Here is a 17,767-nt window from a genome sequence, read left to right on the forward strand (position 1 = left end):
CTGTGTAACCAAGCTTCATGGTACTGATTGTTCTTATCTGTTTTCCTGTTCCTTTGTCGCTCTCTGGGCCTGTGTGTTTAACTAAACATTCCCTGTTTCTTTTTGGCTACATCCCAATATGTTTTCTTTTGTAAACTAGATTTGATTTTCTATTCATTAATCTCATCACATTGCATTTTGGCACCAACACAGGATGAGCACTCTGTTCAACAGACAACACAACCAACATACAGAGAGCAACAATAGCTCACCAAATCCTTTTTTATCCACTCCCAGACAGGCCTTCACCCCCAGGGCAGGCTCTTTCTGGTCCTCAACTTACAGACCATGGTCCCGGACTTGCAGATATCAGGCCTATGACTTCCATACTTGTAGACATCAGGCCCACGACTTCCATACTTGCAAACAGCAGGCCCACAACTTCCAGACTTGTAGACATCAGGCCCACAACTTCCAGACTTGTAGACATCAGGCCCATGACTTCCAGACTTGCAAACAGCAGGCCCACAACTTCCAGACTTGTAGACATCAGGCCCATGACTTCCATACTTGCAGACAGTGGGCCATTGATTTCCAGGCTTGCCTACCTAGGGGCTTTGACCTTCGCACCTTGATCTCCACACTCACCAACCCCTGGCTTTAATCTTCAGACTCACTGACCTCTGAGATTCAACCCCAGGACTTGCCAATCTTGGGCCTCTGGCCTTCAGCCTCCATTGTAGAGACTTGCTGACCTCAGACCGCTGACCCTCAGGACTGACTGACCTTGGGAATCACGGGGCCTTGTTCTCAGGGTCTGCAGATCTGGGACTTCTGTCCTTGGGGATTGTTGATCTCCAACCTTAGAGTGCTCTGACCTCTCTTCTTCCCTTAACTCTTCCTTTACTGCCTCTGACTTGTTACTCCCTCAACCCTATTCCTACCCCTAACATGGCCCCTACTGTACCACACTGTCCCCAAAAAAGCATCACTACAAGCCTAAAATATTGAGTCTGGCCATCTGTTGACATCAGCCCCATAATGCATGTTATTAACTGCGGCTGTACACGACCAAGCTCACCACAGCTCGGGAGCAGTCTAGCCTGCTCTGACTCATCAGTCAACCAGTGCTCTTGCCTTGAGGGCAGCTCAACTAAATAAGAATCTTCTAACTTTCAGTAATTTCTCCTCTATCTCCCATCTCTTCTTTTCCATTCCCCATTCTAGTTCCCCTCTCACTCCTTCTCTTACCCTCACATGTCCCTCTCCTCCCTCTGGTTCCCCTCCTCCTTCCCTTTCTCCCGTGGTCCATTCTCCTTTCTTATCAGGTTCCTTCTTCTTCAGCCCTTAACCTCCTCCACCTATCACCTCACAACTTCTTACTTCTTCCCCATCCCCCACAAACCCTTCTTACCCCTCAGCTGGCTTCACCTATCACCTTCCAACATGCACTCCCAACCCTCCTCCATTTTCTTATTCTGGCTTCTGCCTCTGTCCTTTTCAGACCTGATGAAGGGTATCAGCCCAAAACGTCAACTGTTTATTCTCCTCCATGGATGCTGCCTGACCTGTTGAGTTCCTCCAGCATTTTGTGTGTGTTGCTCTGTTGGTCAACTGCCAGTGTCCTCCACTGGGTTGTGTCCGCCAAGGAAAGCTTTATTCTGTGCGTTGAGCCCACAGAGTTTTAACCTAAAAATAACTACTGCCTCAGCGTCTTACGAGAATGGTTGAGCAAGCTAGGACTTTTCTCTTTGGAGTGAAGGAGGATGAGAGGTGACTTGATAGAGGTGTACAAGATGATCAGAGGCATAGATCGAGTGGAGAGTCAGAGACGTTTTCCTAGGGTGGAAATGGCTAATATGAGGGGACAGAATTCTCAGCTGATTAGTGGAAAGTATAGGGGGGATGTCAAAAGCACAGTATTTGCTGGGGAAGGAAACGGTTGAAATGACTGATTTGGAAGCTTGGCGAGTGTGCAGAAATGTTCACTTGTTAGTTTTGCTGATTTTCCTTTCCAAGATTATTCTGGCAGAGTTCCCAGGGTTGGAGTCCTGCAGGGGATTGGAACAGAAGATGGTCTTGTGCTCTAGGGGAACAGAAGAGTAGACCATGAGACATAGGAGTAAAATCAGGCCATTCAGCCCATCAGCTTTGCTCCACCATTCCAGCATGGCTGATATATTATCCCTCTCAACCCTGCCTTCACCCCTGTAACCTTTGATGCCCTGACTAATCAAGAACCTTTCATAGTTTCCTTAGTGTACTCAACTACACAAGCTGCATAAAAATCCATCTCATAGGCACGCTCCAGATTGCCTCCCTTGGGATCCAGCACCAACCTGATTTCCCCCATCTAGCTACAGATTGAAATCCCCCATGACTATGATAACATTGCCTTTTTACATCCCAGTGTAATTGATATGGCACACCTTGGCTACTCCACCATCACAAAGCTGTGAGCTTAGCCCCCCCACTCTGCTTACTTCATGCACATGACCGTGAGGCGAAGTACAGCTCTAATATTCAAGCTTCCTGACGACACCGCTATTTTTGGCCGAATCAAAGGTGGTGACAGGCTTGGGATTAGAGACCATAAAACACAGGAGCAGAATTGTGCCATTTGGCCCATCGAGTCTGCTGCACCGTTCCATCATGGCTGATTTATTATCTCTCTCAATCCCATTCTCCTGCTGCTCCCCATAACCTTTGACACCCCGAAGACCTATCAACCTCTGCTTTAAATACACCCAGTGACTTGGCATCCACAAGTGTCTGTGGCAATGAATTCCACAGATTCACCTCATCTCTGTTCTAAAGAGTCATCTTTCTATTCTTGATCTCTGATCCTAGACTCTTCCACTACAGGAAACATCCTCACCCCAGTCACTCTTTCTAGGCATTTCAATATACAATAGATTTCAATGAGGTCTCTCTCCATTCAAACATATGTCGGTCATAATAAACCCATTTCTTCTAATACTCAGCCAATTTCCTAAACACTACAAGTTCAGTTTATTGTCATTCAACTATACACATGCCCACCACCAAACAAAACAGTGTTCCTCCGGAGTGAGGTGCACAGCTCAGTACGTGTTACTCGGCCGGGGAACAAGCTGTTTCTTATCCTAATAGCTCCTGTCCTAAAGCTACGGTACTTCTGCCTGATGATTGTTGGACAGATGGGAGGGACCATTGACAATATGTGTACACAATGCCCCTGATAAATATCTCTGATCTGTGTAAGAGAGATCCTGATGATCCTCTCAGCAATTCTCACAATCCTTTGAAGAGACTTGTGGTCAGATGCCTTGCACTTCCTTCAGTAATTTGTCCTCAGTTTCATGGTGCCCAGTTTAGCCCTCTGGCTAAAGAAAATTCCTCTGTAAAGAAAAGGGAAGAAAGATTATCCCCCAGAGGTTTTGATCCATCGTTGTAACTGATGCACCATCAATAACTCTTGGAGACGTGAGGCGAGATATAGGTTTTTATTGGCTGGAAGAAAGAACAAGCAGCAATTGACCACCACACTGCATCCTGGAGACTGAGGCCAGGGCGGAGTTCCCAATCCCTTTATACCGGGGTCCATGGGAGGAGCCACGGTCTGTGGGAGGAGCCACAGGAGCAGTCAGCGGGGGGGGGGGGGGGCGTGTCCAGACAGGTATATGTAGTTCACCACAGTAACAGAATGAGTAAGAAACAGGAGCAGGAGGTGACCATTCAGCCCTCAATACATCAATGAGCCCTCAATGTCTCATTTTTTAACTGCGTTGCATTTGTGGTTTCTAAATGACAATAAACTGAATCTGAATCTCACTACGTCATCATAGGATCGATGTAGAAGCTTTAGAGAGGGTACAGAGGAGATTTATCAGGATAAACAGTCAATGTTTCAGGCTGAGATCCTTCCCAGAAATGTCAACTGTTTATTCCATTCAATAGGTGCTGCCCGACCTGCTGAGTTCCTCCAGCATTCTGTGTGTGTTACTCTCGATTTCCAGCACCTGCACGATGTCTTGTGTTTAAGAGTTATCAGGATGCTGCCTGGATTAGAGAACATGTCTTATAGGTTGAGCGAGCTAGGGCCTATGGAGAGGAGGAGGATGAGAGATGTCTTGATAGAGGTGTACAAGTTGATAAGAGACGATGTTATGTCATGCTTAAATTTCGAGAAGATTCGTTGTTCAATTTCTGAATCAAGACAAGGCTTTCTAACATTGTGGGGACCTTTTTTTGAATTACTTTCATAATCCTAGATTTGTTATCAAGTACAGATGTTGGCTAATAATATGTTTTACTATATGATAAGAATTTTTTTCCTTTTTCTTCCTTTACCAACCAGCTTTTCTTGGTAGTGGGTTTAGATTTTTTTTGTATAATAAAATTTATTACTTTTCAATATTACGATTCAATTTAATTTACATGAATATGGGGCAGTGAAACTATAAGTGTGATTCATATATATTGTAAATGATATATGATATACATCCTCCTGTACCCTGTATTCTTTTTTGTAAGAAATCAATAAAAATATTGAAAAAGAAAGAGGCGTAGATGGAGTGGGCAGCCAGGGAATTTTACCCAGGGTAGAAATGGCTAATATGGGGAAGCAGGTGATGGGAGGAAAGTATAGGGGGGACATCAGAGATAAGTTTTTTAACACAGTGATGGTGAGCACGTGGAGTGTTCGTCCATTGGTGATATTACAGATAGTACAGTTTAGTACATTAGGAAGATTTAAGAGACTCAGATCAGTACATGGCTTGGAAGGAAATGAAGGGTTATGTGGGATGGGTGGTTAGACTGATCTAAGAATAGGTTAAAACATGGTACAACGTCATGAGCTGAAGAGCCTGTACTGTGTCAGAATCAGGTGTAATATCATCAGCGTATGTCATGAAATATGTTACTTTGTGGCAGCAGTCCATTATTTAAAAAAACTATAAATTACTATAAAAATTCATAATATATTGAATTAATTTATAATGCAAGAAAAGAGCAAAACCTAGTGAGGTAGTATATATGGGTTCGTTGTCCTACGTTGTTCACAAAACATTGAGTGTGTGTCTTCAGGCTCCTGTACCCCCTCCCTGACGGTAGCAGTGAGAGGTGGGTGTGTCCTGATTGACAGGCGTCCTTCATGATGCATGCTGCTGTCTTTGTTCTTTTGAACTAGTCTTCGATCAGTTGTTTCATTCATTGGTTTGGTATTTATTGTGGCTCAGTGTAGTGACTATAGGACTCCTAGGAAGTGCCATCTCAAGTTTTCCTTTGTAGCATCAAGTTGGTGGGAGCTGGTGTCTCCTGTTCTCAGCCCAGGCAGAACAGTGGTGCAGGAGTGGTACTGTTGTCTCACGGTGGGAGCTGGTGTCTCCTGTTCTCAGCCCAGGCAGAACAGTGGTGCAGGAGTGGTACTGTTGTCTCACGGTGGGAGCTGGTGTTTCCTGTTCTCAGCCCAGGCAGAACAGTGGTGCAGGAGTGGTACTGTTGTCTCACGGTGGGAGCTGGTGTTTCCTGTTCTCAGCCCAGGCAGAACAGCGGTACAGGAGTGCGGCTGTTGTCTCATAGCAAAGGTGACTCCTGGTGAGACAGAGCAACACACACAGAATGCTGGAGGAACTCAGCAGGCCAGGCAGCATCTGTGGAGAAGAATAAACAGTTGACGTTTCCGGCTGAGACCCTTCATCAGGACTGGGAAGGAAGGGGGAAGAAGCCAGAATAAGTAGGTGGGATGAGGGGGAGGAGGACAACTGAGAAGGTGATAGGTGAAGTCAGGTGGGTGGCTGAATCTCCTGCCCTGTTTCATTCCCCGACAGATTCTAGGTGTGTCAGAAAGTATCCTGGCTCCAAACAAAAATTCAGGGTTTGACACACTCCGTTGACCCTGGTTAGTGAAATATGTGCCTGTGAGTGAGTAAGTACCTGCTGCCATGGCTTCACGTGACCCTGATCGATGGGCGAGGTTGTGCTAAGCAGGTCCTACACCTTGCCCAAGGTGACCTGCAGGCTCGTGGAGGGAAGGAGCTCCATACACCTCCTTTGGTAGAGACATACTTCCACCCCGTCGCCTATATAGTTGTGCACCTGACAATACAACTTTAAGTTTATTGACAGTGTCTATAACTTTAAATTCCTTGGTGTTAATATATTAGATCTGTCCTGGGACTTGCATCTTTTGGTCTTATGTTCTGCATGCTGAATTGACCCTGTGTTATCTTCACGCTATGATAAGACCATAAGAGATTAGCGGCACAATTAGGCCATTCAGCCCATCGAGTCTGCTCCATTCCATTGTGGCTGGTTTTTGTAATCCCTCTCAACCCCATTCTCTAGCCTTCTCACCGTATCCTTTGATACTCTGACTGATCAAGAACCTCTGGTTTAATTATACCCAATGAGCTGGCCTCCACAGCCGCCTGTGGCAATGAATTCCACAGATTCACCACCCTCTGGCTAAAGAAATTCCTCCTCATCTCTGTTCTAAATGGACATCTCTCTCTTCTGAGGCTGTGCCCTCTGGCCCTAGACTTCCCCACTACAGGAAATTTCCTCCCCATGTCCACTCTATCTGGGCATTTAAATATTCAATAGGTTTCAATGAGATCTCCTTCATTCTTTTAAACTCCAGCAAGTACAGACCCAGAGCCATCAAACAACCCTCATACTTTAACTCTTTCATTCCTTGAATCATTCTCATGAATCTCCTCTGGACCCTCTCCAATGTCAGCACATCCTTTGTTCTGGTAACTGCGTCCTGCCACCCCTCCCTGTAACCCGATCTTTCGGCAGCTCAGAATGTTGTCTCCTGAACAAAAAGGTTGAAGGTCTCAATAGTGCAGCAGTAACCCTGTGTAAGATAAGTCTGCTCTGCGATGACATAACCTTTCAGCCCATTCATACAGCCCTGTGCTTGCCGTGTCATCGCGCCAAGATCCCATTACGTACTGTTTGTTTATGGAACATGATGGATGGACAGACAACACAATAATACTGAAAGCACAGTTAATAGGCAAAAGCCCGGCAGGATTAAACAGAAGGTAAGTTAAAGAACGGCAGAAGGTACAGGAGCTTCAAGGCCCACACCGTCAGGATAGGATCAGTTATTACCCCTAGGCTTCACTCACCCCATCACTGAACAGTTCCCACAACCTATGGGCTCACTTTCAAGGACTTTTCCTCTCATATTCTTGTTATTAATTTTTTATTATTATTTTTTTTTCTTTCTTTTTGTATTTCCACAGAGGGTTGTCTTTTCCACACTGGTTGTTTGTCCGTCTTGGATGTGGTCTTGCACTGATTCTGTTGTGTTTCTTGTATTTACTGTGAATGCCCACAAGAAAATGAACCTCCGGGTTTTATATGCAGGCATATATGTACTTTGATCATAAACTTACTTTGAATGATGAGGCCACTCTCAGGTTGGAGGAGCAACGCCTCATATTCCGTTTGGGCAGCCTCCAACTTGATGGCATGACCATCAATTTCTCGAACTTACGGTAATTTCTCCCTCTCCTCGTTCTCTCTTTTTCCATTCCAAATTGTGGTTCCCACCTCACCTGGCTATCACCTCCCTCTGGTGCCCCTCCTTTCCTTTCTCCTACGATCCACTCCCCTCTCCAATCAGATGCCTTCTTCTAGAGCCCTTTACCTCTTCCACCTATCACCTCCCAGCTTCTTACTTCATCCCCATTCCCCTGCCCACCTACTGTTCCCTTCTCCTGTCTTTGCCTATCACTTTTCAGCTTGTCCTTTCCCCCCCCCCCCCACCCCCACCTTCTTATTCGGGCTTCTGCCCCCTTCCTTTCCAGTCCTGATGAAGGGTCTCGGCCCAAAACATCAGTGCTTATTCCCCTCCATGGATGCTGCCTGATCTGCTGAGTTCCTCCAGCACATTTTGTGTGTGTTACTCATAATAAAATATATATTATATGTTCTTTAAGGTGGCAGTGTGCCAAGTCACAGCAGCTACTCCAACTCCCAATGATGGTGCTAGCTTCAAATTTTTGGTGCTTCAAAGCTGTTAGTCAGCGATTACGCTAATCCAAAGCTCCACGAATGCAGGACCGATGAACTCTGAGACAAAATTACGTTTGATCCATTGGCAGCAGCTCAGTGGACTGGGGATTGTACAGATACCACAATCGGCAACAACGACCAGTCCCAAGTGGCTCAACGAAGGAAGTGACAGGCACAGGCAGCGCAAGGTGGAGCAGAAACACACCATGAGCTAGGCTGAGAACTAACCCAACCAGACTGGCTGAGCCATCACTTCTCCTGGCCAGTGTTTGCTTGCTGGACTCACTGAGACTGAGAATGAGATGAGAACCTGCTGCATTCTGGTTTTCACCAAGACGTGGCAACAGCATGCCCAATCTCACCAGCATGACTCTGCTCCACACAGACAGTCTCCCTGTCGGGGAAATCGAAAGGAGCTGGACACTGTGTGTACAGTAACAAAGGGTGGTGCACCAACTTATCTGTAGTTACCAGGCACTGTTCAGGGGAAATTGAGCATCTTATAATTAAATGCTGGCTGCATTACCTGCTCAGGGAGTTTACTGTTTTCAGAATCAGAACCAGGTTTATTATCACCGGCATGTGACATGAAATTTGTTAACTTAGCAGCAGCAGTTCAATGCAATACATAATCTAGCAGAGAGAAAAAAATAATACTAATAGTTAAATAAGTAAATCAATTACAGTATATGCATATTGAATAGATGAAAAAATATGCAAAAAAACAGAAATACTGTATATTAAAAAGAGTGATGCAGTGTCCAAGGGTTCAAAGGACATTTAGGAATTGGATGGCAGAGGGAAAGAAGCTGTTCTTGAATCACTCAGTGTGTATCTCCTACCTGAAGGTAGTAATAGTAGATAGTCTGTCCCGAGCCTTATAGACTCAGGCCAGTGCTTATGCCAGTTTCCGTGTCGTGAAGCGACTGAGAGTACGACACTCCCCCTGGATAGGACGCCAGCCTATCATGAGGTTAACCCCCAGCATTTTGCTGGTACCAATTTTCAGCTGGGTGGACTGGAGCAATGTGTGGTTAAGTGCCTTGCTCAAGAACACAACACACTGCCTTGGCTGGGGCTCGAACTCACAACCCTCAGATCGCTAGTCCAACACTTTAACCACTTGGCCACGCACCACACACTACCTGATGGTAACAGTGAGAAAAGGGCATGCCCTGGGTGCTGGAGGTCCTTAATAATGGACACTGCCTTTCTGAGACATCGCTCCCTGAAGATGTTGAATTGAATTGAATTTCGGTTTATTGTCATTTAGAAATCACAAATGCAACGCAGTTAAAAAATGAAACAACGTTCCTCCAGAATGATATCACAAAAGCACATGACAAAACAGACTACACCAGAAAATCCACATAACGTTTGGCAATCCCCAATCCAGAGTCTGGAGAGGCTTCTGGGTACTTTGTAGGCTAGTACAGAAGATGGAGCCGACTAGATTTATAACCCTCTGCAGCTTCTTTCAGCCTATACAGTGCCCCCCCCCAGCCCCCATACCAGGCAGTGATGCAGCCTGTCAGAATGCTCTCCACGGTACAACTATAGAAGTTTTTGAGTGTGTATGTTGACATACCAAATCTCTTCAAACTCCTAATAAAGTATAGCTGCTGTCTTGCTTTTTTAATAATATATCGATATGTTGGGACCAGGTTAGATCCTCAGAGATCTTGACACCCAGGAACTTGAAGCTGCTCACTCTCTCCACTTCTGATCCCTCTATGAGGATTGGTACATGTTCCTTCATCTTACCCTTCCCGAAGTCCACACCTTTCATCTTAGTGACGTTGAGTGCCAGGTTGTTGCTGTGGCACCATTCCACTAATTCACATATCTCACTCCTGTACGCCCTTTCATCACCACCTGAGATTTTACCAACAATGGTTGTATCATCAGCAAATTTGTAGATGGTATTTGAACTATGCCTAGCCACACAGTCATGGGTATACAGAGAGTAGAGCTGGGGCTAAGCACACACCCCTGAGGTGCACCAGTGCTGATCGTCAGCAAGGAGGATATATTATCACCAATCCGCACAGGTTGTGGTCTTCCAGTTAGGAAATTGAGGATCCAATTGCAGAGGGAGTTAGAGGCCCAGGTTCTGTAACTTCTCAATCAGGATTGTGGGAATGATGGTATTAAATACTGAGCTATAGTTGATGAACAGTAGGTGTTTGTATTGTCCAGGTGATCTAAAGCCGTGTGAAGAGCCATGGAGATTGCATCTGCCATTGACCTATTGTGGTGATAAGCAAATTGCAATGGGTCCAGGTCCTTGCTGAGGCAGGAGTTCCGTCTAGTCATAACCAACCTCTCAAAGCATTTCATCACTGTCGATGTGAGTGCTACCGGGCGATAGTCATTAAGGCAGCCCACAATATTCTTCTTCAGCACTGGTATAATTGTTGCCTTTTTGAAGCAAGTGGGAACTTCTGCCCATAGCAGTGAGAGGTTGAAAATGTCCTTGAATACTCCCGCTAGTTGGTTGGCACAGGTTTTCAGAACCTTACCAGGTACTCCATCGGGACCTTCCGCCTTGTGAGGGTTCACTCTCTTTAAAGACAGTCTAACATCGGCCTCTGAGACAGAGATCACAGGGTCATCAGGTGCAGCAGGGATCTTCACAGCTATAGTTGTGTTCGCCCTTTCAAAGCGGGCATAGAAGGCATTGATTTAAACGAGATTGGAGGCAACGTCGGATGCATGGCAACTCTGGCAGGGTTTGCAAGGTATTACTTTCTACAAAGTGAAACCCAATAGTATGAATGGCAGCGATGCTTCACTACCAGACAAACTCACATCGAATCTTTGGACACTACTTCACTATTTTTTAATATACAGTATTTCTGTTTTTGCATATTTTAAAAAATCTTGAATATATGTAATTAATTTACTTGTTTATTGATTATTATTTTTATTTTATTATATTTTTCTCTCTGCTAGATTATGTATTGCATTGAACTGCTGCTGCTAAGTTAACAAATTCAATGTCACATGCTGGTGATAATAAACCTGATTCTGATAGTGGTTCTGAAATAGCCCTCTGCAAATCATACCTGGTTTTCTGGTACAGGCCTGGGTCGCCAGACTTGAATGCCACAGAGCTAGCCCTCAGCAGACGACATACCTCCTGGTTCATCCACGGCTTTTGGTTTGGGGATGTACAGTAAGTCTTTGTAGGCACACACTCATCCACACCACTGTCTACATCTTCCCGAGCGCGAACGCTAAGGATGCACTGAGAGAGCTTTACGATACCATCGCTCTCTACAAAACAAGCATCCAGACGTTCTCTTCATTATTGCAGGAGACTTCAATCACGTTAACCTGCAGGACCTCTTATCCAGATTCCACCAACATGTCACCATGGCTGCGAGGGGAACAAACACACTGGACCATGTTTGTACAAGTGGACATGGTACTTACAAAGCCATCCCATGCCCCCATCCCGGTGGGAGTCGAACCTGGATGTTACCGCTGGTGCACACCACCATGGTACCATGGCACTCCCTTATTTTAACGTAGTATTACTGCCACTCAGGCTGCCCCTGGGGTGAGACACCCTTTCCTTTGAGAATCTTCCCGTCCATGTCCGATAGTGAAGGAGTGCAAGCAGTGGTCCTTCCCCACTGAGCCTCGGCCTTGGCTGCACCAAGCTTCATTGTGTCCCTCAGCAGGTCCTCCTGCAGCCTCGACTGTGATGGCAGCATTCCTCCACAGACTCCTCACTCTTCTGGGAGACCAACAGGAGCAAAGAGTGTCTTTCAGCAGCACTTGCTGTCTGTCGAGGTGTGTGTTTTCCTGGGATCAGCCTGTAGATCAGAGTCCTTCATTACCCAGCTGTTAGGTATGAGCCAAGACAAATTCAAATCCAGGTTAATGCTTCTTGCACCATGCTAAACCCCTGAATTTTATCAGCCTCATCTCCAACTTCCACCCTGCCCTTGAGTTCACCTGGTCCATTTCTGACATCTCTCTCCCCTTTCTCGATTTCTGTGTGTTTATCTCTGAAGTCAAACTATCTATTGACATCTTTTTAAAACCTTCTGATTTCCATGGCCATCTTGACTGTACCTCTTCCATCCTGTTCCTGTAAAAATGCCATTCCCCTTCTCAGTTCCTTTGTCTCCGCCTCATCTGTTCCCAGGATGAGGCTTTCCTTCCTATGACATCAGAGATGCCTCCTTCTTCAAAGAATGGGGTTTCCCTTTCTCTACTCATTGATACTGCCCTCACCTGCATCTCCTCCATTTACCCCATCTTCCCAACACCTTAACAGGGATAGAGTTTCTCTTGTCCTCACCCGGCCTCTGCATACAACACATCATTCTCCACAACTTCTGCCACCTTCAATGGGATCCTCCCACCACACACATCTTTACCTCCTCCTGCACCCTACTCTCCACTTTCCATAGGGATTGCTCCCCCTGTGATTCCCCTGTCCATTCATCCCTCCCCACTAATTTCCCTCTTGGCACATACCTCTGCAAGTGGTCAAAGTGCTAAACCTGCCCGTTCACCTCCTCCCTCACCTCCATTCAGGTCTCCAAACGGTCCAGGTCACCTGTGAACCTGTTGGGGTCATCGATTGTATCTGGTTTTCCTGATGCGGCCACCTCTGCGTTGGTGAGACTCACCATAAATTGGGGGGCCCCTTCATTGAGCACCTCCATTCAATTCACCAAAAACAGAACTTCCTGGTGGCCAAACATTTTGATGTTACTTCCCATCTCCATTCTTGTTGTGACATGTCAGTCCATGCCTCCTCTTCTGCTACGATGAGGCCACACTGCAGTTGGAGGAGCAACACCTTATATTCCATCTGGGTAGCCTCCAACCTGATGATATCGCTTGCTTCTTCGGGTAAAAAAAAAATCACTCCCCCTCCCCCTTCGTTTATTTTTCATTCTGGTCTCTTTCTTCAATCTCTTCACCTGCCTATCATCTCCACCTGGATCTTCTTCTCCTTCCCTTTCTCCCACTCTCCTCTCCTATCAGATTCCTTCCTCCCCAGCCCCTTTACCTTTCTCACCCACCTGGTTCACCTATCACCTTCTAGCTGTCCTCTTTCCCCTCTCCCAACTTTTTTTATTCTGGCACTTTCCCCCTTCCTTTCCAGCCCTGAAGAAGGGCCCAACATGTTGACTGTTCATTCATTTTCATAGACGCTGTCTGCCCCGCTGAGTTCCTGCAGCATTTTGTGTGTATTGCTCTGGATCTCCTGCATCTGCAGAATCTCGTGTTTATCAAGTTCAAGTTTATTGGCATTTAACCGTACACGTGTACATCACCAAACAGAACAAGGTGCACAACATATAACTCACATGTAACACAAAGTAATTTTACCGCCAATAAAATAACAAATAATAAGGTGCACTTACAAATAGTATATTGCTACTCGTGCTTCATACGTGACATGACCTGGGTGGTGTCAGGGAGTTCAGTGTTCTTCACCTTGGGAAAAGAAGCTGAGGCTATTGTGTGGAGAAGGATGTTTGCATTCTTCTCCAGCCATCTTAGCGAATCCACAATCTGCAAAGAAGTGGGTTACCATCGGGCAGGAGGTACAGAAGCCTGAAGTCCCACACCGCTGGGTTCAAGAAGAGCTATTTCCCTTCAACCATTCGGTTCTCCAACCAGCCAACGTAACCCTAATCACTACAATCATGTTGTTGTAAAAATTGTGTTTAATTTGGCTTTAATTTTTGAAGTCCGAAGTCAAAGCCTGGCGACTGGAGATTGGAGGCCCCAAAGCCTGTCCTGGAGCCAAATTAAACAGGCATCAGCTGCCTTTGGGAGACTTCGGCCTAGAGTCTTTCAGAACAGGAGTCTTCGTCCCTCCACAGAGGTCGCTGTATACCAAGCGGTCTGTGTCACCACCCTCCTCTATAGCTGTGAAGCTTGGGTAACCTACAGCCATCACATCAAGTCCTTGGAGCGCTTCCACATAAGCTGCCTTTAGCACATCCTGGGAATTACTTGGCATGAGCAGGTGCCTCACACTGAAATACTTGTAAAGACCAACTGCAGACGTATTGAGGCCATGATCACCCAGTGTCAGCTGCAGTGGCTGGGGCACGTGATAAGGATGCCCCCATGTCGGCTGTCCCGCAGAGTGTTATACGGCCAGCTACATCATGGTCGACACTCAGCTGGAGGGCTGAAGAAGCACTATAAGGATCAGATGAAGAATGCTTTAAGGAAGTGTAAGATCAGACCTGAGGACCTGGAGGATGTTGCTGCTGACCGTATCACTTGGCGATGGCTGTGTAGGGATGGGGTTCGTATTCTGGAGATGGAAAGAGCAACCAGAAAAAAGCAGAAGAGAGCCAGGAGAAATGCAGCCATGGTTGCCATCACTACCACCACTACCACATATACATGTCCCACCTGCAATAGAGCTTGTGGGTCCAGGATAGGACTGTACAGTCATCAAAGATCTCACCGTTAAAGGAGTGGACGTCGTCATCAGATTTCAATGGACAATCAAAGAAGAAGAGTGTGAGTGTGTGTGTGTTGGTGGGAGACAGGAAAAGGTCTTGTCCTGGAGTTGGAGGACTGTCTATGTGTCTGTGTGGTTAGGAGGGTGAGAGGGAGGTAAGGAGTTTGTCCTGGGATTGGAGGACTGTCCGTGTGTGTGTGGGTGGGAGGGAGGTATGGAGTTTGTCCTGGGATTGGAGGACTGTCCGTGTGTGTGTGGGTGGGAGGGAGGTAAGGAGTTTGGACTGTCCTCGTGTGCGGACAGGAGGGAGGGTGGGGGCTTGTTTCGCTGATGTTTGGTTGCTTGTTGTGGGCATACTGTGTTGGCACCAGAATGTGTGGTGACACTTGCAGGCTGCCCCCAGCGCATCCTTAGGATTGTTTGTTGTCAACACAAGCAAGGCATTTCACTGCTCGTTTCATTGTAGACATGATCAATAAATCTAAATGGGAATCTTAAATCAAATCTGCATCTGAATTGTCAGGAACGAATGGCTTCTTCTCCACCACCATCAGATTTCTAAATGGTCTGTGAACCCATGAACACCGTCTTGTCATTCGTTTTTTGCACTATTTATTTATTTATTTGTAATTTAGAAAATTTCACTGTACTGCTGCCACAAAACAACAGATTTCACGGCTTACAAGTCGGTGATAATAAACCTGAACACGATATCTGCAGATGCTGAAAATCCAGAGCAAGCTCACAGAATACTGGAGTAACAGCACATCGAGCAGCATCCATGGAGGGGACATTTCAGGCCGAGAGCCTTTATCAGGATAACAGAACTGATTCTAGATTCTTCTCTGATGCTCTGTAGCTGCGGACTTGAGTGCCCGACGGTAAACTCCAATAACTCCCTAATCACTAACTCTGCACCACCGACCACTTTGATCATGTTGCACTACAAAGCACTTTTCTTTGTTCCAAATGTGTTCTTCTTCTGTAGAGGTTGGGCATAATTTATGTTTAGTTTATGTTTTTCTTGTGATCGCTGCTAATGTGAAGCTCTGCCGGTGGTGCTGCTGCAGGTAAGGTTTTCATTGCCCTGTGCACACATGGAGTTGTGCGTCTGACAATCAACTCGACTTTGACCTTGTAAATATTGTAGGTGGAAAAACTGGAGTCTGAGACATTTGGGCAGCATGGTAACGTAGCCGTTGGTGTAATGCTGTTACAGCTCAGTGCATTCTGGTGCTCCGAGTTCAATTCTGGAGCCATCTGTAAGGAATCTGTACGTTTTCCCTGTGAACCGTGTGTGTTTCCTCCTGGTGCTCTGGTTTCCTCCCACAGTCCAAAGACTGGTAGGTTAATTGGTCATTGTAAACGGTCCTGTGATTAAGATAGAGTTAAATCAGTGTGACTTGTTGGGCTGGAAAGGCCTGTTCTGTGCTGTATCTCCAAATGAATAAACTACAAAAAATTCTATTTCTCTTCACATGCTGGGAGTTAAAGCCGGATCTAACTCTGTGTTTTTATTACAGATATTCCTGCTGACTTGCCCACCTTGCCAAGCTGTCCTCATTCTGTTCAGGTGAGCATTACCGTGCCACTGCTTCAAAAGTACTTTGTAAGACCATGAGACATAGGAGCAGAGTTGGCGCTGTTACGTAACCCCGTAACCAGGTAACTTACCAGCAAAGATAGATGGATCAGCTGAGTCGGATGCTACTATTTTCAAACGTTTTATTCAAAAAGGGCACAAACGTATGGTTAATACAAAACATTCAGATCATATACATCGTCAAACTCAATCTAAAACACCGGTGTAACCATAATCAATCAGAAATAAGCTCTACAGTTGTCTAGGGGTTAATACTGAGTCCAATTGAAATATAAAGAGTCACTCAGAAGTTTGCAGGCTTTTCCCTTTTGGGAACCGCTGGGGTTTTCACGTTGTAGAGAGAAAGAGATGATTTGGAAAAGATAAACACTTGCCCGTCATTTTGGCAGAGCAAATCCGTGGAATCAGGGGAGCAGACTTCCCCGTTGTTAGCTAAAAGCAGTCTTTCGTTGGTTCTAGCCACAGATTCAAAAGTTGGAATCTAACACACGTGGCTTCCTTCAGAATGGCGTCCCGCTCCCACGGGAATCGATATCGTGCTTCCTTCGTCTCCTGGGTGCGTCTGAGGGTTCCCCCCCCCTCAGACCCTCCTTTATACTTCTTCACGGGATTTCAGGTGTCAGTCAAGTTGCAGGTAATGCGATCTCTCTCTCAACCAGCCCACTTTGCCCGAGGGCTTTTCACGTGGTCTCCATGAGACAATAGTCAAGGTCACCTTTATTCTGCTTCTTGGGAGAACGTGGCCTCCCTCTCTCTCTCTCTCCCATTTTCCTGCGTCCATTCAGCACGTCTCTTTCTCTCTTGGGTCAGTTGACCCCCCCTCGACTAGGGTTCTTGAGATTCTCACAAAGGAGGGGGCCGATGGCATAACACCTCCCCCCATAACGGGTTTTTAACCAGCGGTTAAAAACAGGTTGGTACCGGGTTTTTTTTTGAATCTACATACTACACAAGCTTTTCTCTTCACAGAGTACTACTGTTATACATTCAAGTCAGTATCTAAACAGGTAACAAGTACAGTGCCCCTTTTCTTTAATACCTTAACCTCACGTGCCATACTAACGCCTGGTAGCATCAAACCTCAGCTCAATAACCACCTTATTTATTTGCTTTCTTCAGCAACATAACTAAGGAGGTGTGATCTTAGCTTACATACATCTACAAAGGTTCATGCAAAATACTAATTTTTATGTTACTTTCAAACTTAACAGTCAAGCTTCCATGGGTGTTGTCTTTATTATTCACATACTTTGTCAAAATCCCTTAAAACCGGCTTCTGCTATTTAAAAATCACGTCCCCATTAACTCTCGCCTCTCTTCCGGTTAATTCCCTCGTGGCGATCTTGGGCACCCTGGCGAAATAGGCTTTCGCCCGCTCCTTTCATAGAAGTTATTTTATCAGCGTGTTCCAAACTTAGACCACCTTCCGGATTTCCACCCAATTCCTTAATTTTAGGCAATTTGTCATTTTTCTCTTCAGGACCCGTCATGCTATTAGTTTCCAAGTTAAGATCTGCAAGCGATCCCGCTTTGTTCAGACAGCATTTCAAATTCTGCCTTTTCACACCACACTCTGGAATAACAATAGTGTGTGGGGCCCCTTTACCTTCCAACTCAACCTGTAATTGATTCACAGGCTTTGTGGTACCAAGCCATTGTCTCTGTAGCCTGGTTGCTGCTTCTGATATCAGTCCAGCCTTTAAATTTTCTTCATTCAA

At 45.8% G+C, this 17,767-nt stretch overlaps 1 protein-coding gene across 5 annotated transcripts in view; it reads left to right on the forward strand.

The window, feature by feature from the left end:
- Positions 1-17,767, forward strand: part of LOC140727082 (transmembrane protein 164-like) — a 72,456-nt gene that overhangs the window by 30,716 nt on the left and 23,973 nt on the right. For all 5 annotated transcript variants that reach the window (XM_073044323.1, XM_073044322.1, XM_073044324.1 and 2 more), the window contains exon 3: positions 15,970-16,019. In XM_073044323.1, the coding sequence (XP_072900424.1) occupies positions 15,970-16,019 (50 nt within the window). The remainder of the gene's footprint in view (positions 1-15,969; positions 16,020-17,767) is intronic.

The sequence above is a fragment of the Hemitrygon akajei genome, chromosome 4, assembly GCF_048418815.1.
Source record: "Hemitrygon akajei chromosome 4, sHemAka1.3, whole genome shotgun sequence".
Classification (NCBI taxonomy): domain Eukaryota; kingdom Metazoa; phylum Chordata; class Chondrichthyes; order Myliobatiformes; family Dasyatidae; genus Hemitrygon; species Hemitrygon akajei.